Source organism: Neurospora crassa, linkage group VII (genome assembly GCF_000182925.2).
Source record: "Neurospora crassa OR74A linkage group VII, whole genome shotgun sequence".
In the NCBI taxonomy this organism is placed as follows: domain Eukaryota; kingdom Fungi; phylum Ascomycota; class Sordariomycetes; order Sordariales; family Sordariaceae; genus Neurospora; species Neurospora crassa.
The window spans coordinates 4,210,534-4,238,447 of NC_026507.1; the positions used below are offsets into that span (position 1 = coordinate 4,210,534).

The 27,914-nt window shown below is 46.8% G+C and overlaps 5 protein-coding genes across 5 annotated transcripts; 3 read left to right on the top strand and 2 right to left on the bottom strand.

Annotated features, from left to right (window-relative positions):
- Nucleotides 1-5,915: 5,915 nt before the first annotated feature.
- Nucleotides 5,916-8,695, bottom strand: NCU05899 (flotillin domain-containing protein). Its single transcript, XM_954364.2, has 2 exons — nt 8,105-8,695; nt 5,916-8,037 (listed from the first exon to the last, which is right to left on the bottom strand). The coding sequence occupies exons 1-2, from the start codon at nt 8,169-8,171 to the stop codon at nt 6,527-6,529; spliced, it is 1,578 nt and encodes a 525-aa protein (XP_959457.1). The 5' UTR covers nt 8,172-8,695; the 3' UTR covers nt 5,916-6,526.
- Nucleotides 8,696-9,329: 634 nt separating this feature from the next.
- On the top strand, nt 9,330-11,157 carry NCU05900 (hypothetical protein). The gene has a single exon (XM_954365.3). It carries the CDS (start codon nt 9,841-9,843, stop codon nt 10,903-10,905), a length of 1,065 nt encoding a protein of 354 aa, XP_959458.1. The 5' UTR covers nt 9,330-9,840; the 3' UTR covers nt 10,906-11,157.
- On the bottom strand, nt 10,581-17,788 carry NCU05901 (hypothetical protein). The gene is made up of 2 exons (XM_954366.2): nt 14,683-17,788; nt 10,581-14,630 (listed from the first exon to the last, which is right to left on the bottom strand). The coding sequence occupies exons 1-2, from the start codon at nt 17,576-17,578 to the stop codon at nt 11,293-11,295; spliced, it is 6,234 nt and encodes a 2,077-aa protein (XP_959459.2). The 5' UTR covers nt 17,579-17,788; the 3' UTR covers nt 10,581-11,292.
- Nucleotides 17,789-18,388: 600 nt separating this feature from the next.
- NCU05902 (vacuolar assembly protein) lies at nt 18,389-23,185 on the top strand. Its single transcript, XM_954367.2, has 4 exons — nt 18,389-19,057; nt 19,129-20,156; nt 20,211-21,951; nt 22,013-23,185. Exons 1-4 carry the CDS (start codon nt 18,647-18,649, stop codon nt 22,910-22,912), a joined length of 4,080 nt encoding a protein of 1,359 aa, XP_959460.1. The 5' UTR covers nt 18,389-18,646; the 3' UTR covers nt 22,913-23,185.
- Nucleotides 23,186-23,723: 538 nt separating this feature from the next.
- NCU05903 (hypothetical protein) lies at nt 23,724-24,976 on the top strand. Its single transcript, XM_954368.2, has 2 exons — nt 23,724-24,524; nt 24,590-24,976. The coding sequence occupies exons 1-2, from the start codon at nt 23,954-23,956 to the stop codon at nt 24,844-24,846; spliced, it is 828 nt and encodes a 275-aa protein (XP_959461.1). The 5' UTR covers nt 23,724-23,953; the 3' UTR covers nt 24,847-24,976.
- The last annotated feature ends 2,938 nt before the right edge of the window (nt 24,977-27,914 follow it).

The following is a 27,914-nucleotide window of genomic DNA, read 5'->3' on the forward strand; positions in this document are numbered from 1 at the left end:
GGTTCTTATATAATTATATAATAATAAATAATATCCGGTAATTTTCTTTTTAAGGAAGAAATTACCGGAGGAAATTAAATATAAAGTTAGGAATAGAGAGCTATTAGTAATTATAGGAGTATTAAAAGCGTAGAAATAATATTTATTATATATAAATAAACCGTTCTTAATAATTATAAATTATTTAAACCTATAATATTTTTAAAAAAAGGAGCGGGCTAATATAAAGTAAAATTAGTAAGTATTAGAATTAATAGCATATAATTTTAAAATTAAGTATTACTTAAGAAAGTTAAATCTAGTAAATAGACTATTAAAGAAGCTACAATTGCGAAGAGAAGAATAGGAGGCAGAAAGCAACTACCTATTAATAAAAATTATTAAAGGGGGCGAAGAGAAGGGTTAGGCAATAAAGGAAAGTTAAGTATTGAAAATACTAATAAAATAGGTAATTTTAATTAGAAAGGAAGTGTAGAGGATAGTAGTAGAAGAGAAGGAATAGTAATAGAATATAAGTAAAATAGAAGAGGGTTAAGCGTTAGAGGACGAAAGGGTTGAATTGCAGGAAGAAAGACGGAATTCGTAGGAGGAGGGCGAATTAAATAAAGAAAAAAGGAAGCGAAAGGAAATTAAAAATAATAATAGAGAGGATAGAATAGCAAGGAAGAGGGTAAGGGTTATAGGCGAAACCGCTATTAAATTAAGGAGGGAGGACAAAAGTATTATTATAAGAAATATAAGCGGGTATATAGTAGTAGCAAGGGTATAGAAGGACGAAGAATAATTATTACTATTAAAATAATAATTATTAGAGGCGTAGAAGGAGGACCTATTTATTATCGAAGAAATATAGAAGAATAGTAAAGGGAAGAGATAGGTAAAGAATTAAAAAATAGAGGAAAATAGAATTCTATAGTATTAATACTAAATTTACGTTCCGGAATAAATATAGGCCGAATTATTCTATACTTACTATAATATAGTAATAGCCGGATACCTAGGCTAGAAGAAGATATTAAAGCGTATTAATTAATTCTATTACTAACCTACTATTACAATTAATATTAAATCTTATATCTATAAATATCTAGCGTACTAAAAAATTAAGCTTCGTAATTACTAATTATATAAATTATTAAAGTTATTATTTATTTTTACTATCCCCTAGTAAAATATTTTATACAACTTTATTATTAAAGTACTAAAATTATTCAACCCCGTATTTAATCGGACCTACAATATAATTCTTATTATTATCGACCGCTTTACTAAGTATACTTTATATATCCCTATATAGAAGACGATTAACGCCTAGTAATTTATATTCCTTTTCTAACGAAACATTTTTTAGTAATTTAACCTCCTAAATTTTATTATATTAAATAAAAGCAATTTATTTACAAATTAATTTTAAAAAATTTATTACAAATTTTTAGATATTCGTAGACGCTTTAATATAGCCTAGCACCCCTAAATAAATAAATAAATAAAAAGGTAAAACTAAAATTTAAAATTATACTTTTAAATTTTCTATAATATAGAATAAGTTAATTAGGCTAAAAAGATTATATTAGTACAATAGATGTATAACAATTATTTCTATACCGCTATTAAAAAGTCCCCCTCGGAGCTACTCTTCAAGTATTACCCTCGGGGACTGGCGGATTTAAAGCGAAGGCGGAGGATAGTCCTTCCAATAGCAATTACTAATCGGATCGATGAACTACTTCGCAAGCGGTTAAAAATCGTAGTAACCTTAGAAGTTATTAATTAAAGGTACGTAAAATAATATAATAAAGTTTAAAAATTAAAAGAATTCAATATTGGAAGTTAGGTTTTACTTAATACGAAATATATTAAATAATGCTACTTAAATACTAAATTAGTAAATAAATTTTTAGGACCTTTCCAAATTACTAAGGTTATTAGAAAGAAGAAGATAGTATACCGATTTATATTCTCCGCATATTACTAAATCTATTTAATATTCCCTATTATTTTACTAAAACTATACTATAGGGATCCTATTATAATAGTACTACAAAGGGAAGTTGTAAATATTAAGGAGGATAATATTTAATACGAAGTTGAAGCGATTATAAAGTATTATAAATCCGGCTACTAACGTTAATTCTAGGTTAAATAAAAGGGGTATCCGGACAATGAAAATTCGTAGGTTTTATACAAGGATATAAATTACCCAAACCTATTTAAAGAATATAAAGTTAGGGAAATATAGTAACGGCGTATTAGCGGCGGGCCGACTACTAAATTAATAAAGGTTAATTAAATAATAGAAGGAGAATAGTAATTATTAGAAATATAGAATAGAAATACAAAACGTAGACGTAAGATGTAAAACGCAAAATACAAATATAAAACGTAGATATAAAACGTAAAATACAAATATAAAACGTAAATATAAAATATAAAACGTAGACGTAAGACGTAAAATATAAACGTAAAACGTAGATGTAAAATGTAGATGTAAGGCGTAGAGTAGAGATATAAATAGAAATATAAAATATTAATATAAAATGTAAAAGTGAGGCGTAAAAAGTAGATATATAAAAGTAGAAATATAAGAATAGAGATATAAAATAGAAATATAAAGTAGAGATAAGAAAGTAGAGACGTAAAGTAGAGATATAAAGTAGAAATATAAAGCAGAAATGTAAAGTAGAAATAATAAATAGGATAAAGGAGGGGAAGGGAAGGTAATTTAATTTAATATAAGATATTAATAAAACGCTAAATAGAATATAACCTGTATTTTCTATTATTACTCTAAACGAAAAAATTCTTAATAGCGTTTACTATTATCGATATAGGATTAAAACCTACGACCTTAGGAGGAATATTCCTATATACTACTACGCCTATCGATAATATTTATAAATATTATTTTATATTATTTATTTATAGTCCTCCCTTATAAACTCTAGTAATTTATTTAATTTCCTATTTATAAATATTAGCCTCCTATTAATTGTTTAACGTTAGGGACTATAATTATAATTGGGGGAGGGAGGGATATAAATAAGAGTATTCGGTATAGAGATATTTATAGGAGAACTATTATTATTAGTAATAAGATTGCTAGTAAGGGCTACCGGATTGATATTAGTATTAATATTACTGATATTATAGTAGTTAAATTTTAAATAGTCTTTATAATTGAAGTTCTTAGTTTGGAGTATATTAAGTAACGTTGTAGGGAGATTATTATTAATAAAGTATACTTATATTGTAACCTAAAATACTACTACGGACTAATACAACCGCTATAAAAGGGGGGTAAGTAAGGGGCTACTAATATTAATAAAACGTATAATTTTAATTGTTATATCCTATATATCGTTCTAAAGATTATAAATACCGTAGGGGACTTCGAGTATATAGCGGCGCAACGATAGCGAATATTGCGATCTTTCGTTGAATTTTGGAAGGAGAAGACGTTAGTAAAAAAAAAAAAAAAAAAAAAAAAAAAAAAAAAAAAAAAAAAAAAAAATTAGGAAAGGTAATGAAAAGAAAATAGCGTACCTTTGGTCTAGCAAGTATTTATACTAATTAGACGGAATATTTCGTATAAATTTAAGGTTAAGGTATTAGTAAATATTTAAATTAAAGTAACGTTATATTTTAAGTAAATAAGGGGGCGGATGTTATTAAAGGATAGGAAAGGAGTAGTTAATTAGAAGTTAATTATAGTTATAAAGTAAAAGAAAGGAGAGGATAGAGTAAAAAGAAAGAAAATAGAGAGGGGAAGCGAATATATTAATTAGGCTTATAAAGGAAATAGGGGTTAGTACGTAGGTATATAGTAGAAATACGTACGTCCGTAGTAGGGGCCGGTTTAGGCGAAGGGGTAGCCGAAGTAATTATAAAGCTAAGGGAGGAGGTAGTAAATATAATTATAAAAGTAAGAATAGGAGGAAGAAGAGAGGAAAGGCGAAGAGGGTAGGCGGAAGGGGCATTATATAAATAAAGGAGGAAGTCCTTATATAAATATAAATTGAAGTAAGCGAATATAATTCTAAATAAATAAATATAAATTAACGTAGGGTAAAAAGAGTATTAAATAATTATATAGGTAATAGGAAGGGGTAAATAGAAGGATAAAACGAAAGTAATAGTTAAAAGGGGAAGGATAGGACGAATAGGTAATAGTAGCGGCTATAAAAAAGTAAGAGAGAAAAATAGAAAACGGGAAAGTACGTAATTCGAATTATAGTAGGGAGAGCGGAGGTAATAATTAAAAATTGTACCGGCGGAACAAAAAGAGCAATACGAAGAATAAAACGAAGGTAATAGAAAAGTAATTAAAAAGGAGTAATATAGGTAAGGGAGGTTTATAGAAGAAGTAGTATATAGAATTATAAGAGGCGAAGGAAGGAAATAAAGGTCCCGAAGATAGAATTTATAGGGAGGGGGATTATATTTAAAATTCGTAGTAAGTCGTAGTAAGTACGAATAATAGAGAATAGCTTATAAAAAGAGCCTTGGGATTTAATTACGTAAGTATTACGTAATAGGTATAGATAATAGAGGGTACCCTACGAAAGTATTAAGCCGTATTACGAATATAGATAATAGAGAATGTTTAGTAAGAAGAATTATAAGGTATAATTATATTAATATTTTAAAGTATTTATTAATACTCTTATATTCAGTATAGCACTCTTCGTTAGGTAAAATAATATTTACTACTTTATACGCCTATAGAACGATAATTTTAATAATAGTCGGGAACCCAATTAATTTTTTAAATTTAATACCAGTTTCGTATCCGTATTAGAATTTATAAGAATAGATATTATAATACCGATATTCTAGTAGGCGGCTTCGTATCCGTATTTAGAGCTTATAAGAATAGATATTATAATATTAATATCCTAGCGGACGGAACGCTAGTACTTTAAATTTAATACTAGTTTTATATCCGCGCTAGAATTTAAAAGAATAGATATTATAATACCGATATTCTAGCGGGCAGCTTCGTATCTATATTTAAAACTTATAAGAATAAATATTATAATATTAATATTCTAGCGGGCGGCTCGCTATATTTAGAATTTATAAGAATAAATATTACGCTACTAATATTTTAACGGGCGGTTCGCTATATTTAGAATTTATAAGAATAGATATTATACTACCGATATTCTAACGGGCGGCTTCGTATCTATAGTTAAAATTTATAAGAATAAATATTATAATATTAATATTCTAGTAGGCGGCTCGCTGGTAGCGAAGTAGTTATAATATCCGGGATGTAGCGTTGGCGGCTATTATAAGTAACAATTCGCCTAAATTAAAGGATAAAAATATCGTACTTTCGCCGGTAATATAGTCTAATAATACTATAATAGTACAATACCTACGCCCTCTACTATTTAACCAGAATCTACTACGAATTGTAAAAGTTCCGAGGATAGAACCTATAAGGGGGGGGGTCGTATTAGGAAGCTAAAAGTTCGTATACTAAAGTACCTTAATAGCTACTACTCCCCTTTGTTAACCGATGCGTAGGATTATTAATAATAACGTTTATATCGAATTAGATTCGTAGGAAGGATAATCCAATACTGTATTGAGGCGCTAGATTAGTATAAGGCTCTATAATACTCGTTAGCGGATAAATAGAGTTTATATAGGTATAAAAGAGGTTTAACGGAATGTAGTTTATTATAGTCGGTAGCTATTAATATATCTTTGGATTGACCCCTAACTTGCCGTCCCCTACGTGTGGCTACGACCGTAGTCACCTCAGCCTACCTTTCGCCTACGTTCCTGACAAGACGGCCCCTACACAGTCGGATTGGAATCGAATACAGTCGGATTATCCGGGTCGGCCTGGAAAACGACGACTCGGAACCTTCCACTTCCAACGAGGACAGTCGGTTGGCTTGGCTGTAAGCGAGGGACTCCACCCCATGCATCTTGAACAAATTGTTGAGAGGGAAGGCTCAGGGCAAGGTACAAGGCAACCTCCCTTATCTCATTCATCCCGCTCCATCAGCTCATGCTACCTAACCATAGGTGTTTCCGGGAAGCCATCATTATCTCCCATCGTGCTTGACCCGAACCTCCAATCAACATGTCAAATCCCGAATATGTTCTTCACGCCGAACAAATGTCAGGTCTGCCTACCTCTACCAAGTAAAGGCATCACTCGTTCCTCCAGTTTCTGTTTTGGTGATTCAGAGACATCCACGGAAATTGTACACAATCACAGTAAGCATTAAAGTGGGTCTATCTGTCTAACCATTCAGGTTTCGAAGGAAAGAGGAAAGAGCAACGTATTGGGTACCTAGGTAGACCATAGGAAAGAACTATTAAGAGAGGGGGGCCATGGGGCACATCCTGCCAGAGAACATGGGGTGGAGACTTGAAAGAAGCGAACCCCAACCGTGGTATCATCCATTACCAAACAGGAACAAAAAGAAAAAGAAGAAAAAGGAAAGACGAGAAAGAAGCCAAACCCACATGAAAGAAAAGAATCACCAGTTCAGTGACAGGACTCCTACTCCTTCTGTCCGTTGGATGCCTGTCCCCGTCTCTCCACCTCCGACATCTGTCCAGCCATCCGTCCAAACTGCCACTCTGGCAGCGTGATGCCCGTCTGCTCATTGATGGTTGTCATCAACGGCGGCAGCATCTGGTAGATGTTCCTCATAGTCGCCATGCTGCTCTGCTGCTCGCCAGCACCACCCGAAGAGCCCGCTTCGGCGCCCGTGTTCCAGACGCTGATCTTGGGCTGCAATCCCCTGATAGCCTCAGCATTCGCCTTGGCCAGCTCGACATACGTGCCCTTCTCGATCATCATGTACTGCAGCAGGCCCTGAGGACCGCCAAACGCGTGGCTCATCTTGGCGTACGCCTCCGCCATGGCGCTCATACCCTCCGCCGCCCTCAGCTTCTGCTGGAGTTCCGCATCCGCCAGCCTGATGGCCGCGTACGCCTGCGCGTCGGCACCTGCCTTGGTCTCATACACGTCCGCCTCGGTGTGCTGCTTGGCCTTTTCATAGTTGGCCTGCGCCTCCTTCTCGATCTCGTACGCTTTGGCGTCGGCCGCTTGCTGCTTGGCTTCACGCGCGATGCTCGCCTTAACCACGTCCGTGGCACGGAGACGCTCCATCTCGGCCGCGGCGCGCTTGATCTGCACCTCGCGCTTGAGGGTCTCATCCTCCGCCTCGGTATTGCGCGCGGCTTGGATCCCCGCAATTTGCACGTCCCTGTCGAGCTCGACTTGCCGTGTCTTGAGGAGGGCCTCGGCTGTCGCCTTCTCAATGTCCCGCTCCGTCTTTTGGACCTGCGTCTCGGCTTGGATCTTGGCCAGCTCGCGGTCCTGCTCTCCCTGGATCTTGGCAACCTCCCGCGCTTCTTCACCCTTGCGCTTCTGCGTGCCCACGTTACCGCGAAGCTGGGCCTCGGCGACGTCAATCCGGGCTTGGTTGGTTGCACCTTCGTGCGCTTTTTGGGACAGCGAGGCAAAGTAGGTCGATCCCGGAGCGTCCTTGAGCTCCTTGACGTTGGCGTTGTAAATCTTGAGGCCGAATTGGTCCAGTTCGGATTGGATGTTGCGGAAGATGCGTCGCTTGAACACTTCACGCTCCGAGAAGATCTCTTCCATGGTCATGGCCGAGACAAGCACACGGACTTCACCTTCGATGATGCCCTTGACGATGCCCTCGAGAAAGTCATGGTTGTTGGGACCTTTGTCGCGGCCCGAATCGGCCAGGAGCATGGCGAACTTCATAAGGGCATCGCCCCGGTCTTCGCGGCGAACTGCCGAGTCGGAGACGGCCGTGGCCACATCATCTTCATTGCTGCGTTTTGCGGGCTCATCATGGAACATGCGGATGTTGGCACCTCGCTGGTTGACATCGGGACCGACGGTGAAGACGACGGGGAGGAGAAATTGCAGCTTTTCCTTGGTCATGGCCTGGAGGCTCATGGCGTAGTCGTGGGGTTGCACGCTGAAGCGCATGCAGCGCTGGAAAGGCCAAACCCATGCCGCCTTAGTGATTTTGACTAGTGGTACGTGTTAGACGTTGACGTCGACGGCATTGTCGGTAGGAGAGGTCAAGACAAAACTCACGGGTCTTGACACCCATGCCAGTGATGGCAAGGTATTCATCGGGAGCGGCAATCTTGTAGGAGGCCATCTTGTCTGAATGGGCAGATATGCTCGATACCTACTTTGACTGGGTACGAGGTATCTACCTAGAAAGGGTGATGTAGTACAGAGACGGGGAGGAGTTTCTCTCTTTTTATACACCTATAGGTGCGGTATGTGGACGGGCATCGACCACATGCAGTTCGTTGCTGTTACCGGTCTGATGCAAGTGCTATCCGCCTCAGGTGGCTCAATGATGGCCATGTGGTGCCTCTACTTGTTCGGTAGCTGATCGGGTATAGGCCGGCCACCGACCGCCAGACTGACTTGTCTACAAGGTTTCCCCATTCCGTTCATAAAGGCGAACAAAAGTTGTTGGTGTTTGCGGTATTGCACTGCCCTCTTCGCGTGGTAGGGTAGCAGAGTTCCGTTCGAACAAAGCGCCGGAAAATGGTCTGCCCAGAGAACATGCCTACAAAGGCTGGGTCGTGATTGGTAGAGGCTCCCGTCAGCCCTTGGCGCTCGGCATGACTGGAACTGCAACATGGAACTTTTGTCTCTTGCAGGTTTCCGCGCTCACCCTGTCAAGCTTCTACACCTATTTGGGAATTTCGGTACCCGGCTCAGTGGATGGATGTCATCAAATTATAACTCGAAATCCGACGGCTTCCCGCAATGGTTTCCCGAAAAGAACAACGTCCTAACCTACATTTCAGCTCTTCACCGAGACCACTGATTCCAACATTGAGTTGCATTCAATGACCATTACTTCTACTAACCATCTCGTCGGTAACAATTGCGGACACCAAAGCGATCCGAATTAGGATCTGGCGGATATGCTCCAGGAAATTACCACTAGAGGTGACTAAAGCACACCAACCACTACGATTTTCCGCCCAACATCAGACTGCCTACCCTGGGCACTTTCCAAGGCACCGATATCCACCTCTATGAACCAACGCCGACTTTGAAGCCGTTTTCTATTTCCTTTACGCCTGTTTATCTTGGCATAAGGGTTCTGTTCCCGGCCAGTGACTACTTCAAGGGCGGGCGCAGCCGCTGGCAACCCAGGGGGGGAAAAACACTAAAAAGAACCTTACCGGGGTTAGCGTCTGCTCAGATTGTGGCTGTGTCTCGCTTATAAGTTGTAACCGTCGCAGGTACGACAATTCACTACGACATACTTGAACACTAAAACCACAAACAGCCAAAAGGTTGCCGTGTTTGGATGACTTTATCATCTTGGCAGTTGAAAGATCATATGACATTTTCTCTCGCAGGCTTTGCTTTGTTCACAGACCACTCACGGTCAACTGTGTCCATTTCCCCTACCTACAACCAGCCTCTTGAATCTACCTCTACTTCACAGCCCCAGGGGTAAGATCATAAGTCGATTCCCCATCGACAAGAGGTTTTCTTGGCTGAACTTGGAAAGTCTGGCATCAGACCATAGAGGTACGATACTACTAATCACGAGCGAGGAGCAACGCCCGTGACATCGCCATCGCCCCTCCCCCTCCCTGTGTTCTCCGTGCTTCTCCGGTTCCCAACCACCAACATCCAGCTGATCCGGGTGGCCGGCACCGAACCGGTTGAAGTTCGAATGACTATTAGTGTGTCAGTCTAACCTTCAGTATTGTCCATTGCATCGGTCTAAAACGCTTTTCGACTTTGCCTCTTCATCAGCCAGAAACGAGATACACATTGATCCCATCAACATGTCCAAGTCACCTCATGTTTCCCCCGACGTTAGGTCGTCCCCACCAGACCTCCTCCCCCCACCCTCCTACACCGAAGCCATCACGTCCCCCTCCGGCCCCTCTGGCCCCTCCCGATACGACACAACCTCCGTGCCGATTCCCACTCGGACAGGCGAATCCCCCCTAACCACTCACCTTCGCACCATTCCTTCTCGCCTCCGCTCCGCCCAACACTCGCACTCGACGGCTCAGTCCTCTCGCGACGCTTTTCTCGTAGCACAATGCGTACCGTATATCGAGTGGTTTATCGAAGACGTTGTAAACATGCCCAAGACGCCCAAGGTGGCCGAGTTGGTGCTGGTGCCGACGGAGGGGTTACCTGGGGTGGAGTCTTCGGAAGGAGCGACCTCTACGGGGAAAGAGCTGGCTAGGAAGAGGGCGGAGAGGGATGATAAGGGGTGGGAGTTGGTCGGGGCGAAGGAGCGAAGGGAGGAGGGGGAGGTGGTGAAGGTTGTTTGTGTGTCTGCGGCTCCTGACCAGGGAAGGCAAGTGACGGACGAAAAGGGGAGGACGGTGGACCGGAAGCGCGCGGGGGAGGATTCAGGCTCAGGTTCGGCACCGGCCCGGCCGGGTGATTACACCTTCGGAGAGTGGGGCAGATTCGAGACCGAAACATCACCCTCCTCTTCTCGCTCTCAGTTCGGACCCGAGGAAGCATGGAACTGGTTTGCTACCCCCACTCTCGCCCGCCGAATCGCCTCGCTACTACGTCCCGAACCGACTCTTGCCCGCAAAACCATCCAAGCAGCCGTCGAGTCACCCAAATCCCCAACCTCCCCTTCCCCCAAGAAGTCTGGTTTCGGTAGTTTCTTCCGGAGAACTTCGAAGTCTGAGCCGCAGACACCGACACCGACGGAGCGGCTCCTAACACCTGTTAGGGACGGTGCAATGCTAGAGCAAGATAGGATTACTATGACGGTTAGGGCGGAGGAAGTCACGTTTAGGAGGGAGAATGAGTTTGGGTTATGGGAGAGCGTAGGGGGCTGGGGTGTTGTTGTTTCCATCAAAGTGGGAAGGCTGTAAATTTGGCCCTGTCAACCTCGAGGTTCATGGCCAATATAGATGGCTGCCTGGTAACTGGATGGAACGTGGCTATTTTGCGAACATACGTATTGGGAATGATGACTAGTTGCAACAGATGTGCGCACAAGGACATCAAGTACAATGTGTAAGAGTAAAGAGGTAGTAACACTTTGTCGGTACGGAGACCTTGCAAGATTCGTAGAAGTAGCCACACTTAGCTGTAATATAAAGTACTATACCTGTGTAAACTCATCATCAAGGTTCTACTGCCGTGGATGTTGATCTCAGGCGTGGCCTAGCTCTGTGATAACTTCTCCGAATTAGTCCGTCGTGGGCGCCATGAATCCGTAGCTCATCACTCATGACCATGTGCATTACTCATCAACATCAGACCTTCCCGTCCCGGCCAACAAACCAAGCCCTTCCCTTCAAATCCTCAATGACGCTGTCCCTGATCCACCAATTATCCCCTGACGCTACTGCGGATCCATGGCGGGATCCTTCACGCAGCTCATCCCAGTTTGGCACACAATGCTCCTTCTCCTCCTCGACAGATACCTTCTTTCCCTTGCCCTTCATACTCCTGGTCGTAGGCCCCTGCCCTGCGTGCCCTGCACGGGCTTTACTCTTCCCTTTTGCAGTTGTCCTGCCCGCTGTCGTAGCGTCGGCCGCCGCCGGTGTTACGGGCAAGGTACCCAATGCAGGCAAAGCAGCCGAAACAGGCGACTGAACAGCCAAGGATTGCCGCCTTTCCATCCATTCGAACAACAATCGGAGACCTAGGAGTTTCTCTCGGCTCGGCATGCCACCTCTGGTCAGATCATTTTCAAGCACAAGACGTGCATCCACGAAAGTCGTGGCGCCTTCACCTTCGCCTACGCCTCCGCCAGAGCCAAGCCGGTCCATCACGACCGCTCTTTCAGCATGGGTCAGCTTTGCCAACTCTCCAAGCTCGTTGCCCATGCTGTGGCTAATAGCATTGGCAGCATCGCCCCTCGTGCCAAGTAAGTCACTACCCTCAGAACCAGCACTAAGTTCGAAAACCCACTCAAACGGATCCTTCGGCTGCCCATCTTCTGCAACCGGACCCATCCCTCGCCCCAAAGCACGCAAGGTAGCAGGAAATGGTGCTTCAGACGCTGGCCTCCTCCGCAAAGACAGAGTCTGGTTCTCCTTAAACTGCTCCACCAAGCTTGGGTCTGTTTCAAAGTCGATGGTCAGGTTCCAGTAGCCCTGCTGCCCAGCGTCCGTCGTGACGCGTAGGACATCGTCCAGGGGTGGCAGCAAACATGGGGTTTGGCGGCGGATGACAACACCGTCCGATGAGGATTCAAAGGGCGAGTCAATGGCAGAGTTGGCCGCGGCGGCGCGGGCTGAGGGACTGTTGCGTCTCAGAAAGATGAGAACGGGCACGTTCAGACTCTGCCCAGTGGCCCCATCCCTGGCGACAAGGCAGCGCGGGTCTGTGGCCAGGACCCAAAAATGGCGGAAGGCTTGCAAATGAGCTCGGTTATCCTGAACGGTTGCGGGGAAGATGGGATAGAAAGCTACAATCAGCGACGCGACGGCAAGGTCACTGTTGCTAAAAGTAGCGGTGCCGTAACCGAGGAACAAGGCTCCGATAGCCATATGACAAGCCATATGACTTCCGTACGTCGTTTCCTTGTCATCTCTCCCATGTAGCGCTCGAAGTCGGCGGAGAATCACCAGATCACCAGTGCCCGCCATCACCGTTGCGCAGGAAAGGGCTAACATGTCCATGCACATGCGCGCATTTGAGCGAGCAAGCTCCGCGTCAAAATTGCTCTTGGGCATGGAGACGAGGCGCATGAATTCATCCAGGTAATGCACGAGCAGATCGCGGACTTGGATATTCCCGGACCCGGCGAAGCGCAGGCCCAAAGCAAAACAGAGACCGGCAAGGATGGAAAAGAAGGGGAGATCCTTGCTTTGTAGACCGGTAGTAGACGTTAGGCGGTAGCGAGATTGGTACTCCCTTGGTAAGCCTTCTCTGATCCAGGTGAAGGATGGTGTGATGCCCTTCCAAAGGATTATATGCTTAGCCATTGTGCGGAGAAGTAGGATGTCAGGGCGGACATAGTCAAACTGCACCACGGTGTCAGGGACGTCAATCTTCCGTGCCACGATATGATCCTCCGATTTCATGAAAATCAAGGCAGCAGCAACGACGGCGGCGGCAGCAGAGCGGTCGAGGACATGCACAAGTTCGACGCGCTTGGTGGCCGTGGCGATGGTGAGCAGCTTCTCGGTGAGACGCATGTCGCGCAGGCCTTTGAGATCATTGCCTTTGCCGAGGTTGATGAACCCCAAAGCAAAACCAGCGGCGAGGCGGTAAGATTCGTCGCGCAGAGGGTCTTCCTCCTCGCCGTCTTCTACATGTTCGATTTCCGACATCATGATTTCGCTCATGCGCCGGTGTTGGCTCTTGCAGTAAAGCAGACCGATGCCCATAATGCCGGTCGTTTGGGTGTGCTTGGAGAGGTTTAGTTCCGCAGCACCCCGGGGAAGCATGCGAGTGACGTGGACAGACAGCAGTCTGGTGATGAGAGAGTCCATGGTCCCGATGTACGAGGCGGCGAGACCGAGGAGAAGGCCGATCGAAGTCATGGTGTGCTTGGGGGTAAGGTACTTAAACGCCACCCACTTGGCCACTGACTTGAGATGACCATTCAGACCGAGGGCGAGCAGGAAGCCTGCATGTCGGTTGCTGAGGTCCTGGCCGGGCTTGTTGTAAAGGATCCAGGAGGTGTCGATGCCTTTGGCTTGTGGCGATATCGCAAGCCCACCGGCAACGCCTTGATGGAAGAAAGCCCAGTTAATCTTTTCTTCAGTGAACTGACTCTTGTCAACACTGACGGTGTTGTTGGTAGGCCGGATGATACATGCAAGATTGAAACCACTGATGTGATACTTTTGCGTGAGGAGAGGGTACCGCAAAGAATAGTACAGCAAACCACGTCCAGGTGGGATAGCAAGCGTGCTGGTGGCGACAGTGGTAACCAGCTCCTTTTGCTTCTCCAGGTACTCTGACTCAGACCATTCTGGCTTAGGATCAAGCCGCAGAACGCGTGACTTGCCCGAAGATAAGAGACTCTGGGCCTCATTGAGTCTCCGGTCCTCCCTGAACAGGGTACGAACAGCCAGTTGCCTTTCCGAGGCATCAGTGTCCTCACCATGTTCTTGTAAGTCATCCAAATGCTGACACAGCATACGAAAGTCCCATTTCGCCGTGTGTGAAGGTGGTTGAAGTTCTGACCCAATCGTCTTTGACACCTTGATTTGCTTGAGAATGGTGCTGACATCGGTGCGGTTGACCAGCTTGAGCAGCTCAGTGGGCCAAGACAAAGGTGGGTTTGGCTGACAGATGAAGATGAAGTCTTGTAAGGGAGTCAAAATGGCTTCTGGTAGCGTCTCGAGGACTTGGGGAGTGAAACCGGCGGCATGCATGGCTGCCACTGCTTCGAAACGATCCTTGGCTGACTTGAGGAGCTCAAAGAGCTTCCGGAACATGAAGGTGCGTGGGGTCAGGTCACGCCAGGCCCTCTCCCTCGGACTGCGTCCACGAACGTCCGACGTGGCAGTAGCATAGACTTGGGGAAGCGTGAGGAAGTCGGGGCCACCATCGGTTGTGAAATGCTGCCGAATCCAGGTCAAGATACAAGGATTGAAAACGGGCGGAGGTATGGCCAACCGGGCAAGAGGAGCTGCGAAACCGGTCAGTCAAATGAACCTGGTGCCGGGAACCCATGAACGTACCTGAATCATCGGTGTCGAGATCTGCATGAAGACCAAGGCTGTAGAGCTCCTCGTACTGCAGCCATCCAAGCCATCTCGCAAGCTGCCAGAGCAGCGCCCTGAGATCACTGTGGCCTGGCGAGACTTCTTCAGGAGACAAGACACTCAGTGTCTGCTCTTCCACGAGGAGGTGAAGCGCAAGCATCATACTCCAGGCTGCCTTATTGCGACTATCGCGATCTCTCTCGACGGCTGTTGGAAGGTAGCCATTAACACCAAACGCTGCCATGCCTTCGGCAGATGCGATGTAACCTTTTGCAAGCTCGATATGACGCGCCATGAAGCTTGGCGGCTGCGTACCTTGACTGGATGGGATAGTGTCGAGAAGGCTGTCCTCCAACAACCACTCCCAGCCCCTGTTTTGCATCCACGGGGCACTGGCAGATGCCACCGGGGTCGCGTACAGCTCCATGGCCTCCCAATTACTCTTCGGTTCGAGAACTCGGACACCACAACCCAATCTGGCCAACGATGTTTCGTCCGTGTGCCCGAGGGCCATGAAGCTCGCCAGTAATAATACAACCAGAGAAGACCATTCTCGGTCGTTGGTGGTACTATTCGCTTCCTGTTGGTTCAGAACTCTAAGCCACTGTGTAGTATGCCACCAGCCGGCCAGCAGTCGATCCGCATGTGAAGGAGGAAGAACACTTCGGCAAGCGTCCAAGGCCTTGCGAACCTGGGAAGAGGATGGACGAAGCTTGAGACGAATGCGATGAAATGCGCCGCTCTTGTCCATTAGATCGATGACTCCACGGGGAGAGCTGTGGCACAATGCATCGATGCGGATCTGGGAGAGGCGAACTTCCTCTGACTTGTTTACCACCGATCGCGTATTTGTTCTATGAGTCCCCGAGTAGCTGAGGTTGTTGACATCGTCAAGAAGAAGGAGAGTCGCGTCAACAGTGGTGAGCTGGCTCCATGGAGATTGCAGACTTAGCTCCCTGCCGCCAGCCTTGTCTTCAGAAAGAATGAGTATGGTCTGCTCGTTTCCATCCGAAATTTTGCACGAATCGATGACGTTTTGCGCCCGTCGAAGTTCACTAAAAACCATGGGAGCTTTGGAGGAGAGTCCTGACGTGGCTGGCTCGACAGTGGACCCTGGGACGGGATGCGGAACATGCAGGGTCAGGAGCTGCAACCTCTTGTCGACGACGTCCTGGATTCCAAGAAGAATCTGGACACGACCCTGCTCGTCAGTGGCAGTAGGGGGGCCGACGAGAATGAACACCTTGGACTGCGTCTTGGCCGGTTTGTCGGCAAGAGAGTAGCGGACGTTGGCGTTGTCCATGGGAAAGCTGTGAACCTTTGTGAAGAGCATTTCGTGGGTTAGCCCTTCGAACTCATGATCATCCAAGCCCATATTGTGGAAGCCCTCAAAGTCACCACCAGCACGGAGCTCCTCAAGCAAAGAGTCGACAGGTGCCTCGGCTAGGCTGTTGAGACCATGGTTGAAGGAAGTACCCAGATGTAAACCGCCGTAGGCACCGCTCATGCGTGTCCGTTGACTGCCTAGTGAATCTCCCCTTCTACCTCCATGCACCGCATGTAGTGTTTGCTCGGAGAAACTCGCCCTCTCCTGGGATGCGGACAAGTCAGCTCTGGCCAACAGAGAGCTTACGCGACGGGACTGTCTGCGGGCAGCGTCATCAGTTCTCTGGGGGTCTAGAGAATTCAAAACACCCTCGAGTGCCCGACCCTTGTCCTTTTCTTTTTCCCGCTCATCGATCCTGACACTTTTGCGAGGCTTCTTCCCGGGCACAGGAGCACCGAAGCTATCTCTAATGGAGGGATGGACCGGGGTGCTGGCACCGCTGGGCATGCCGGGAGCCATGGAGCTGCGCCTGCGAGTCGACTTGACGGGTTTCTTCTTCCTCTTGCCAATGAAGGGATCTTCGTTTTCCAGATAGGTCAAGCGCCAGACGCTGTACATGCTGTTTTCTCTGTTAACGGTAACAGCAATGCAAGTCTCGCTTTGCGAGGCAGAGGCATAGCCAGGTATTTCGATTGCTTCGACATGGACAATCTCTTCGGCTGAACTGAGAAAGTTGGAGGCGAGAGAGACTCCTTGACGTCTCTTGTTTGTCTTTTTGTTTTCCGGGTGGGTGACTACCAAACCGATCTCGAGCAAGGGGTCCGTCAAACACACCAGCCGAGGCCAAGGACTGTCGGGGATCTCCATGGGTGGTTGCCACATGTTTTCCAAAGTGTTGCTCAGCTTCAAAGGGAGCGCCTTGGGTCGTCCCAGGCCTTCGATGGAGAAGTCGGCGCCGGTTTGGCTGAAGATGGACGAGGGCTGTGACGAGACGAAGGAGTTTGGCGGAACCTTGGGTAGTCGCAAGGTAACGGGCAGGGTATTGTTTGCTCGCTGTTTCCGTTGGATGATGACGCCCAGGGGAGCGGCGCAGGCCGACTCGACCTCGAAGGGCATGTGGACGACATGGCTGGTTCCGGAGAGGAAGTAGATGTGGGCTTGGGTCTTGAGGAAGACGACGAGGGCTCGGGCGAGAGGTGGTTTCGCGTCGTGCTTTTCGGTCGTGAGTTTCTCGGGCTGCGAAGGGGCAGCGCTGACAATGGGGTGGGCGTCGGTCGAGGTAGGGAAATATGTGAGGAGAGCCTGGGTGACTTTCTCGTTCTCGATGTCGAACCTGAAGCTCTTTCGAAAGATGCCGCCGCGGGACCAGATGACGCAGGTATCGGTGGTCAACAGCTCGTCTTCACACTGGGCGTGAGCCTGTCGGTCGACGAATATCTCCCAAGAATAGGACGAGGAGGGAGGGTTCGGAGGGAGGAAACCTTCGTCGATGGCATATCGCAGTCCGATGGGCTGGTGAACTCCCAACGAAGTGGCCGCCGCCATGATGTCGTCAAATCACTTGGTCGTATGCTGGCTGGGGAGGAAAAAGAGTCAAGCCATTTTCCAGATTGGCGCATAGTGTGTCCAGCCTGAAGCTGAGTGGTCGGGTCTTGGTCGAAGCTGGCGCATTCGGTCTTGCTGTCTTTTTTGTTTTGTTTGGGAAGAGCAAGTCAACACAAGGTGGGATGGATGGATATCTAGAGGTACCTATTGCATTCATTGCATTGCATTGCGCTCTCCGACCTAGTCAGCACAGCAGCGTCAACACTACGTACCGGGCTACAGTACTGTACTGGAAATCGCGTCTGATAGCGCTGTGAGACGCGACGGATTCAGTTGCCCTCTCCACTTGTGTCCCGCACTGGACGTAGCTGGGGCAGCTCAGATCCCTCTCCACAGAAGTGCCCTGGCTCTGCATACATGGTCTGTGCTCTATGTACACTCTCATTGTCGGGTACCTAGAGGTAAGGTAAATTACCACTATGCTGAAGGTACCCAATGTGGATTTTCCAAGTGACGGCTACGCTAAACGCATATGCCAGATGTTGAGCCTTTGGTCACGAGGCTGATCTTATCCCGCTGCCTAGGGTACCTAGGTAGGAGGTAGACACATGAAAAGGGATGCGTATTGTTCTTTCTCTGATTGAAAAGCATGAATACCACGGATTTCTTCATGATGTACTCGCAACTTCAAACGAGTTTCCGGTTTACCATATCTGACCTGCTTGTCGCCATTTCACGCCAGGCCTTTCTCTCTTTGAGCGAGCTTCTATCATAAGCGTTTACCACTTTCACCCTGTGGACCTGTCCTTAGATACTGACGTAGCGGTCCTCCACTCCCGGGCCCCTCCATCCGTTCCCGGCTCTGGAACCGACCGACAGCGACAACAAACACTAGGTTGGTGGCAGCACAGGACTGGGGACATTGAAGCTAGCCTAGGCCTAGGAACCCAACGAATAGCGCCTTACCATAGGCGCAACAAACTCCATTCTCTTTCCAACAACTTTGCGATCAATCAGATCCGTCACCAGCTACGCCATGATACTACAGGCGATCCGGCTCCAATCAACATGACGCAGGTCCCGCCTGAGACAGGCGACTCTGCCGACACCACGCCCGCTCCCACCATCGTGACGTCTCCCAGGGCGCGGCCCAAGCGATCCATTGGCAGCAGCACCATTGGCACCACCACCACCTCGACGGCGACGGCGACAGGAACGGGCACAGATGGAGAATCCGGCATCTCGGTAGAGGAAGGGTTGGAGGTCAACGGGGGCCGTGCAGATGGGGAGGGAGAAGAAACCGAGGATGACGATGAGGACGAGGACGAGGACGACGACGAGGACGACGACGAGGAGGAAGAAGAGGAGGAGGAAGACGAGGAACCAAAACTCAAATACGCCCGGCTCACTGAACACCTCGGGCCTCTGTATCGCAATGGCGACGCCACAAGCGCCTTCTTGACGGCTGGCGACAAGATGGTCAGATAGACTCCATGGCGATTATCGAGGTACACATTGCGACAGCTGCTGACTTGTGATGGCTACCCCAGATCGTTGGAACGCATAACGGCAACATCCACGTCCTCCAACTGCCCGCCTTCCAGTCCCTGCGCGTCTACCATGCCCACAGCGCCTCCGTCACCAGCCTCTCCATCTCGCCCTACCCACCCCCTCTCCCAACCTTCGACCCAAAACCTCTCACCCGAGTCTTTTCCCAAACAAACAGCCCCCTGCGGCCTGCTAGCGCATCCACCGAAAGCCACCACCAGACCAACCCGGCCTCCGCCGCACGCAAACGAGACGCCCAGGCCCATGGAGTCCCCAACACCCCCTCCAACAACATCCACATCGCGACCTCCTCTATGGATGGTAACGTCTGCGTCCAGTCTCTGATCGACGTCAAGGATGTTACTCTCCGCAACTTTGCCCGACCCGTACAAGCTGTTGCTCTCTCTCCCGATTACAAGAACGACAGGACCTATCTGTCTGGCGGTCTGGCTGGTCAGCTCATCCTGACCGTCGGCGCCCCACAGGGCAAGAGCACGGCCACTACGACAGGAGCCGCTGCTCAGGCGGCAGGATGGCTCGGGAACATGGTGGGCGCAGGGTCCGGCAAGGATACCGTTCTACACTCGGGTGAGGGCACCATCAACACCATCAAGTGGTCCGGATCCGGGAAATATGTCGTCTGGCTGAATGAGCACGGCATCAAGATTATGAGGACGAAGCTCCATCTCGAAAGCGCCGATCAAGAAGATGCATGGAAACGAATTGGTCATATTGATCGCCCGCAGACAGAGGAGTGGGATACCATGGCCAGCGTCTGGAAAGGTCGTGCCGAGTGGATTGACGAGCAGTCCATCGAGCCTGATGAGCCGGGCAAGGGTCAGAAGGAGGTGCCGGCTTCTCCTGCGGCTGCGATCCTGAAGCAGCAACACCAGAAGACCGAGAAGAAGGTGGAGAGATTGCTGGTGGGATGGGGAGGCACCATATGGTTCATTCACGTCCACCCTGGCGGCATGGGCGTCGGCAAACACGCGGGAGAAAGGTCCGCTGGACGGGCAGAGATTGTAAAGCTGTAAGTGTACTCTTTCTGCCGTGTTGCCGGCCACGCTGACTCAAACTTCTCCAGACTTCGCATGGACTGCATCATTTCCGGCATCTCGCTATATACCCAAAACTTGTTATTAGTGCTCGCATACTGCTTACCAGACGAAAACGAGGACGAAGAAGATGACAATGTCATTCCAAGTCATAAACACGCCGCATCAATAGCATCTAGAGCAAGCCACCCATCCGGCGGGATCAAGCGCAGACAAAACAACCCGCCACCAGAACTGCGCCTGATCGATCTCACATCACAGGCCGAGATTGACAAGGACGGGTTGAGCGTCAGCCGATTCGAACGCTTGACTGCCAGCGATTACCACCTCGGAGTTCTGCCGGCTCGCAATGTAGCCGCCTCTGCAGCCAGCAAAGGCACCTTGGAGACTTTGGCTGGCTTCGGTACCGACATGCTCAACGTCGGCCTGACCGGCCTCAACGTGGCGCTGAATCCCAAGTCTCTCTTCAGCTCAGGCGCCAGCATCAAGAGCAGAGACAGCGACGAGACGCCTTCGAACTACATGGGAGGGATTAACTCGGCATTGAAGGGCGGACATCGCACAGCTATCCATCAAAACCTCAACAAACCCGGCATCAAGATCTTCATCCACAGCCCGTACGACTGTATCCTGGCAACAAAGAGAGACTTGGCCGACCACCTTGGATGGTTGCTGGAACGCCAGCAGTACAGACAAGCATGGGAGCTGGTTGACGAGCATCCGGAGATTGTGTCTGCGACCGACCGGGCGTCCGAGCTGGGCGGCTCCGAAACTCCCGACCGAGCCCAAAACGATGACTTTGACGATGAGACCTCCTCTGTCATCGACGGCCTGCGCAGCCACTATTCTCTTGCTGAAAAGGAAAAACGACGCATAGGCGAACTCTGGATCCACGAACTAGTCGAAGCCAATGACTGGGCCCAAGCCGGCCAGATCTGCGGCAAAGTCCTCGGCACCCCTGACCGCTGGGAGAAATGGGTCTGGACCTTTGCCGGCGCCAACAAGTTTGATGACATTGTCAACTACATCCCCACCGAGCGAACACGACCGCCCATCCCCGGAACCATCTACGAAGTCGTGCTGGGCCATTACCTCCAGGTCAGCAAGCCCCGGTTCAGAGAGCTGCTGGAACGATGGTCGTCGGATTTGTTTGACGTTGCCACCATAACCACGGCTCTGGAGAACCAGCTCAAGTACCGTGATGTCCGAGAGGACAGCGTCGAGGATGGCGAGGTAGGAAGAGATTGGCGCATCGTCATGGAGAGTCTGGCCAAGTTACACGAGGCTAGCGGGCGGACCAAGGAGGCGCTCCGATGTTACATCAGGTTACAGGATGCGGACTCGGCGATGCGACTGATTAAAGATGCGCATCTGGCCGAGGCGGTGGCGGACGATATTCCCAGCTTCATCGGCCTTCGCGTGCCGCAGGACAAGCTCCTCAAGATGTCCAAGGAAGATCTTGAGCAGGCTACTAGTGAGGCCATCTCGCTGTTGGTCGACGAGGCGCAGCATGGCTTGGTGAAGCCGGACCTTGTGGTGTCGCAGTTACAGGAGAAGGACCTGAAGCTCTACACATTCTTCTACTTGCGAGGTCTCTGGCGTGGTGAAGGCATCCACGAACACACGCACGAGTCTCTAGCCCGTCTGGTCCTCGACAGCCGCACCATGGTAGACCAATTTGCTGATCTGGCTGTCCACCTCTTTGCCATTTACGACCAGCCACTGCTCAACCAGTTCTTGAGGACATCGACAGCATATGCCTTTGAGAAGGTTAGTTCTCCCTGTCTCCCATGTTCCTTGCCCCTCATTTACTGACTGTTTTGTGCCCCAGGCTGCCCAAGAATGCGAAAGCCGCAACTACATCCCCGAGCTCGTCTACCTCTACTCCAAGACCGGCCAGGTGAAACGAGCGCTCTACCTCATCATCGAGCGCCTCGGCGACGTCTCCCGTGCTATTGCCTTTGCCAAGGAACAAGACGACCCCGATCTCTGGGAAGATCTGCTCGAGTACTCTATGGACAAACCCAAGTTCATCCGCGCCCTGCTTGAGGAAGTGGGGACGGCTATCAACCCCATCACACTTGTGAGGAGAATACCTGAGGGGCTACAGATTCCTGGCCTGAGAGAAGGTATAAGGCATATCATGAAGGAGCATGAGATCCAATACTCTATCTCGGAGGGCGTCAGCCGCGTGTTGAGAAGCGAAGTTGCAGCGGCTATGAACACACTGCGAAACGGCCAGCGCAAGGGCGTCAAATTCCAAGTTGGCGTCAGGGAAGGAGGCGAACACGTGGACGTCCAGCCTACGGATATCCCGACGCAACCCTTGACCGAGAAACCTTCCTCCTCCGGCCTTGCCTCCCCAGCCGCTCCATCGCAGCAGCCACCACCAACCCCGTCAACACCAACCCACCGCCGCCCCAAATCTGCTGCGAAGAAGTACCAAGCCGGCCACTGCGCCCAGTGCCTCTCCCCCTTTACCACGTACGAAACAGACACGCTGGTCGGCTTCGCTTGCGGACACGTGTTTCACTTGCCGCATTTACTAGAAGCGTTGAATCCGGGGAAGACGGTCGATGCCGATGTGTTGTTGGGAGGTATGGGAGCAGAGGAAAGGAGCGCTCATTTGGTTGGGGCGAAGGTGACGCATGCGAGATTGTTGAGGGATCGGATCGTTGGCGGTTGTGTTGTTTGCAAGGCTGCTAAGGAGGAGGAAGGGGAGGGAAGATAAGGTACCCGTACAAGAGCTCCTGGGAAAGAAAGGGACATGGGACAAGATTTTGCAGTGTGTATTCAATGTTATGAGCGATGATTGCCTTTTAAGAGAAGGTCTTGGTTAAAGGATGAGTACCGGGTCGATGTTGGAGCTTCGTGGGAGAATGGATGAGAGGAAACGAGACCGGTATACTTTGTACGCATGGACGGCTCAATATGCGCGCGGACTGGGACGGACGTATGTTATGATTATGAATATAGATATGTTGATGACTTGATAGGAGCTAGCAAGCTTGTTTTTCTACGTGCATGTTGTCTAATTGATGTGTGGTGGCGTTTGTGGACAGTGATGTAGCGAAGGTTAGAAGTAAGCTTCCACCAGCCTTGTCAGGGTTGAATGAGTGAAGGGAGGTAAGATGGAGTAGTTCCAAGGAAACAACAAGTGAACGTGGACGGAAGACGTTGGAATCTAGGAGCGACAGAGTTCGTTTGGTTAGGAAATCCGAGGTTGAATTGGGCGAGGGAGATGTTGTGTAGCGAAACGGAAAAGCGGGTAATTGTTAGTATGTATAACACGCTATTGGTCAACAACCGGCCTTATCTCACTTGATACGCAAGTAGAGTGAACCTGGATGGACGCGGCTTCCAGCTCCCGCAAAAAAAAGAGGTTTGATTCTGAGATAGCTTACTACTACTACCTTCAGCCCCAGGTCATTCGATGTACCCCGCTCCCTTTGAGGGCTAACCTTGGCATTTCCAGCACCTTCGACATCTCCCGCTGTCGAATATTTAACCAGGTACCTAGGTACCTACCTCTTGAGGGGGGTCTAGATGCCAATCTTTCTTTCCACATTGAAAGGTTCGACACCCGCCTGCCATCCCCCAAGTATCGGCTCTGTGCCTGCCTCTGCTCTCATCAACCATACAAACTTTTCGATTCCAGATCCACTTTGCACACCAGACCAAGTGCTGCGCTCACTGCCTAGGTCCTGGTTGCCCACGGTACTGTGCGTTGCCAACCCCAATCTCGCAGCCCCAGGCTTCCTACACTGGAACAATGGAAACCTCCCAATTAGGCCAGTCAGAAGGACCTCCCTACCCCTCGTTTAAGGAGCTTGAATACGAGGAAGTACGTGTCTTCCTCTCTCCCGCTACCGAGCGACTCTTTTGGGAGCTCGATGGGGTCTTCCCTACCGCGATATCCGTTATGAAAGACGAGCGCGGTGCAAAGGATGATCTGGAACCATTCTTCCGACCAGACACTGGCACGTGGCACGAGATCTCGCAGCTTCCCGTCACCGAACCAAAGGTCTCGTCTCTTGAAGCTTCGGTCTACGATCTCGATCAATTGGAGTACGATTGGCTGCGTTGGCATGAGGACCACGATACCTCTACGCCCCAGTTCGGCCAAGAGTACGTCACCTACGGAGATCTTGACGACGACATCCGGCCTTACGCGAAGGAACCGAAGGAGGACGGCAGCTGGGAGGAGAACTCAGACACAGAGTTTCTCGTCAAGTGCTGTGGAGAGCATAGACCGCTTCGTAAGAGTGGGCTGAAGTTGGTGGTCACGGCTTCTCAATCAGCAGGCAGCGAGTCCTTTGTTACGATCCGTGACTTCGTCAGCGGTAAGTACAGTTTGGTCTCTTCCAAGTGCCGGCTTTGACTTTGCTAACTACCTATATAATCTCAGCCGTTCATCCCTGGCTCATCAGCATGCGCGGCGATATTCTTAGAGCGAAGGATCTCTCACATGAGAATGCCCATACACCGGCGGAGCGATACAAATGGATGGTAAACGTAAAGAAACATTGTGGGGGAGAACTCTTCATACAAGAAAAGAAGGAGTGGATTCAGGACCATATCCCGGATGCGCATTGTCCCGTGTATCCTATGACCCCCTCACTAGCGGCAATACTTGCAGCGAGAGATGCATCGAGGGATAGGTAATTAAGTGGACATTTCTATTCTCTTATTCAATATCACCTTCGACGAGGGCATTCAATACTATGACTAAGGCTTCAGCCATAAAGGTATGTAATCATTGAGGAACATTTGAGACAAGCGCCATCATCTGCTTACCTGTAGTTACACCTACTACTGAGCACAGTGAATCAGTGAGCGGCCGTAGCAGACGCACAATACGAGTTTCCATAAGCAATAATACTCGAAGTAGCAGCCGTCCTACAAGCGCCATTCGCGCAATCCCTCAAGCTATATCTAAAGTTAGGTAGCTTTCTTATAAAGACAAGAGGGCGCCGGACTAGCGCAACCTAGAGCCGAATACTGAGCCACTATGTTGTTGAAGCACGTTTGACCGTAGGAGGGCAGAGCAACTACACCGGTGGTTGTAGCGATGTGGGTAGCGAAAGCCGTAGAGCAATATACATCTCCGAAAGGGATCACAGTACTGCCGACGGCAGTTCCACAGGCCCCGTTTGTTATGGGGCATTTTTGGTGGATACTTGGATGCTCTATCTTGTTATAGTAGTTGCTCGCTAGAGCATACTTAGCTGCAGATCCGGGTTTTGCTCGACGGTGGGAGCACAGTCGGCAAATGTAGACAGTATGGTCACGGCCTACTTGGAGTAAGACGTGTGGAGTATAGACCGTTATATAAATAGACCGTTGTTCAATTAAACCGTAAATGCTATAAATAGTCGCTAAAATTTCAGATCGCTTTCGTACACAGACCGTTGCTATAACCGTTTACCGGCTGGTAAAGGTATATATACGGATTAAATATCTAAACTGCTAAATATCTAAACGTTACTTATATCGATAATAGGTTTACAATCTTCAAAATCAATTGCTAGTATAACTATATATTTAGAATATTTAAACGTTTAGGAAAGGTCTAATACTAATTTAAAAAGGTAGAAGGTTTAAAGACTATCGGTATATTAAATGGGTAAGTATAAAGATGTTTAAGGAAGGAGGCGGCTATTGAAGGCTCTTTCCTAAAAATACTTTAAAAATCCAAATAAATTTTATAATATGCCCTATATTATTTATTTTTCGCTACTCCTATAGAATTTTAGTTCTAAATAATTTCATTCGCAATTAATCAACAATTCTTATACTACTATATCCTTATTTTATATATTATACTTACTATCGACATCGTTATAATACCTTCAATATACCCCTAAATTATCCTATTTATACGCTATTAATTAATTTATATACAAAACTATTAAACTCTTACACTCTCCCTTCTTCAATATATATATAAATACAATACTATAGTTTTAATAAATACTAACATCGATGAATTCTAGTACTATACTATTATTATTAGTAAATATAATTATAGAAAGCCTAAAATATTATTATTAATATAGTAGAAGATAATTAATTTTAATAATATTAAACCCCCCCAGAGCCCGCCCAATAGCCAGGGCAATAATATTAATAATAATAATAATAATAATAATACTAATAGCCGTAGTAGCAATAGCAGTAGTAACAATAGCCCGCTTAGTAATAGCTAAACTGTAAGCTTTTTTTTCCTATAGTTTTTTCCTATAGTTTTTTTTCCCTAATACTTTTATTTTTTTTCCCTATATTTTCTAATACTTTCTAATATATCGAATGTAAATATTAATAATTCGATGTCTATAGCGGATAATATGTACAAAGGTCGCTACTTCTACGACTATTATATAAACCCGTAAGAGGAAGCTGGTATTCCCTCTAGACGCTAATATTAATACTAATAATAAATTGTAGTAGAAGATTGATTATGAATTCTATTAGTACTTATTTCTTTAAGTAAAAAATATCCCTACTATATATATTACTATAGTAAATACTAGTAAAAATATATATTAACTTTATATTTTTTCTAGGGAGAAAGATCGTATCGAATTTTTGCTAGGTTTGGATATTAGGCCGGACACTTATTAATAGACTAATATATAGAATAAATTCTTAGATAACTAAAAGTATTGTAAGGAAGAAGTATTAAAGGCTATAAAAGTAAATATTAGATATTATAATATAGTAAGATATTTAGAAAATATTGAAATACTTATTCCTATATTTATATAACAAATTATAATAATTTATTATAAGGTAAAGCTGTATAATTCCCTTATTAATATCGAAAGTAAGCCTAGCGAAGCCTATATTAAGCGGCTTACTTATATTACTTAGAACCCTGAAATTTTTTTTAAAGTCTAGTATTAAATATCGAAGTATATTAATTATAAGAGGTCGACCGACTTAGGTAAGTTCTATATAGAATATAAGTATTAAAAAAAAAAAAAAAAAAAAAAAAAAAAAAAGAAAACAATGAGAATAGGAAAAAAAAAATTGGGAAAAAAAAAATTGGGTGAAAAAAAATGAAGAAAAAAACTAATATACTTTTTAGGGATGTTTAAGGGCCTTACCGTTAAAATAATCGATTATATTATATACTTCCCTAAACTGCTTTAAAACCGGAAACGCCGATTTCTAGTCAAGGAGTATTCTAAAACGAAAACTAACAATAGCAATCAACTCAAGAGGGTCGTTTACGTCCCTTACAATATCCTACAACGAGCGCAGCGACAGCGTTATATCGTCGTTGCCAATAACTATTAATAGCGATATTCGTAAACTCAAAAACAATATCTACAACCCGCTCGCGGAAATCTCAATATATAATAACCCCGAAGCTATACTTACTACGAAGACCTTAAATAAAATAGAAGAAAACAACGAAATATTAAAAAAGTTCATTACTAGAACGAACAAATTTATAAACTATAATACTATCTCGACCAAGGACTATCGTTAGGCTCGAAAGCTACTTCTCGAATTCGCAAAGGCACGCATTAGAAAAAGTGGGTCTACGCAACCCGAGGTTAATAAAGTTAAAACCGACCAGTTTATTACTAAGAAGGATTTTAATAATTTAAAGAAGAATATTTTGAAGGAGATTAAGAAGGGCGCCCAAAAAGCGCCGAAGTATTAGGCTAATATTATAATAAAAGCTAACTTAAATAAAATTAATATTACCCTCTAATAATTAC

What these genes read in the sequence shown, in the direction of transcription:
- NCU05900 (XM_954365.3), top strand. Translation starts at nt 9,841, where the DNA reads ATGTCCAAGTCACCTCATGTTTCCCCCGACGTTAGGTCGTCCCCACCA.
- NCU05901 (XM_954366.2), bottom strand. Translation starts at nt 17,578, where the DNA reads ATGGCGGCGGCCACTTCGTTGGGAGTTCACCAGCCCATCGGACTGCGA. An exon ending in TCTCGACACCGATGATTCAG is followed by an intron (nt 14,631 to 14,682) that starts GTACGTTCATGG and finishes CCGGTTTCGCAG; the next exon opens with CTCCTCTTGCCCGGTTGGCC.
- NCU05899 (XM_954364.2), bottom strand. Translation starts at nt 8,171, where the DNA reads ATGGCCTCCTACAAGATTGCCGCTCCCGATGAATACCTTGCCATCACT. An exon ending in TGGCATGGGTGTCAAGACCC is followed by an intron (nt 8,038 to 8,104) that starts GTGAGTTTTGTC and finishes ACGTACCACTAG; the next exon opens with TCAAAATCACTAAGGCGGCA.
- NCU05902 (XM_954367.2), top strand. Translation starts at nt 18,647, where the DNA reads ATGACGCAGGTCCCGCCTGAGACAGGCGACTCTGCCGACACCACGCCC. An exon ending in TGACGGCTGGCGACAAGATG is followed by an intron (nt 19,058 to 19,128) that starts GTCAGATAGACT and finishes TGGCTACCCCAG; the next exon opens with ATCGTTGGAACGCATAACGG. An exon ending in CAGCATATGCCTTTGAGAAG is followed by an intron (nt 21,952 to 22,012) that starts GTTAGTTCTCCC and finishes TTTGTGCCCCAG; the next exon opens with GCTGCCCAAGAATGCGAAAG.
- NCU05903 (XM_954368.2), top strand. Translation starts at nt 23,954, where the DNA reads ATGGAAACCTCCCAATTAGGCCAGTCAGAAGGACCTCCCTACCCCTCG. An exon ending in GATCCGTGACTTCGTCAGCG is followed by an intron (nt 24,525 to 24,589) that starts GTAAGTACAGTT and finishes ATATAATCTCAG; the next exon opens with CCGTTCATCCCTGGCTCATC.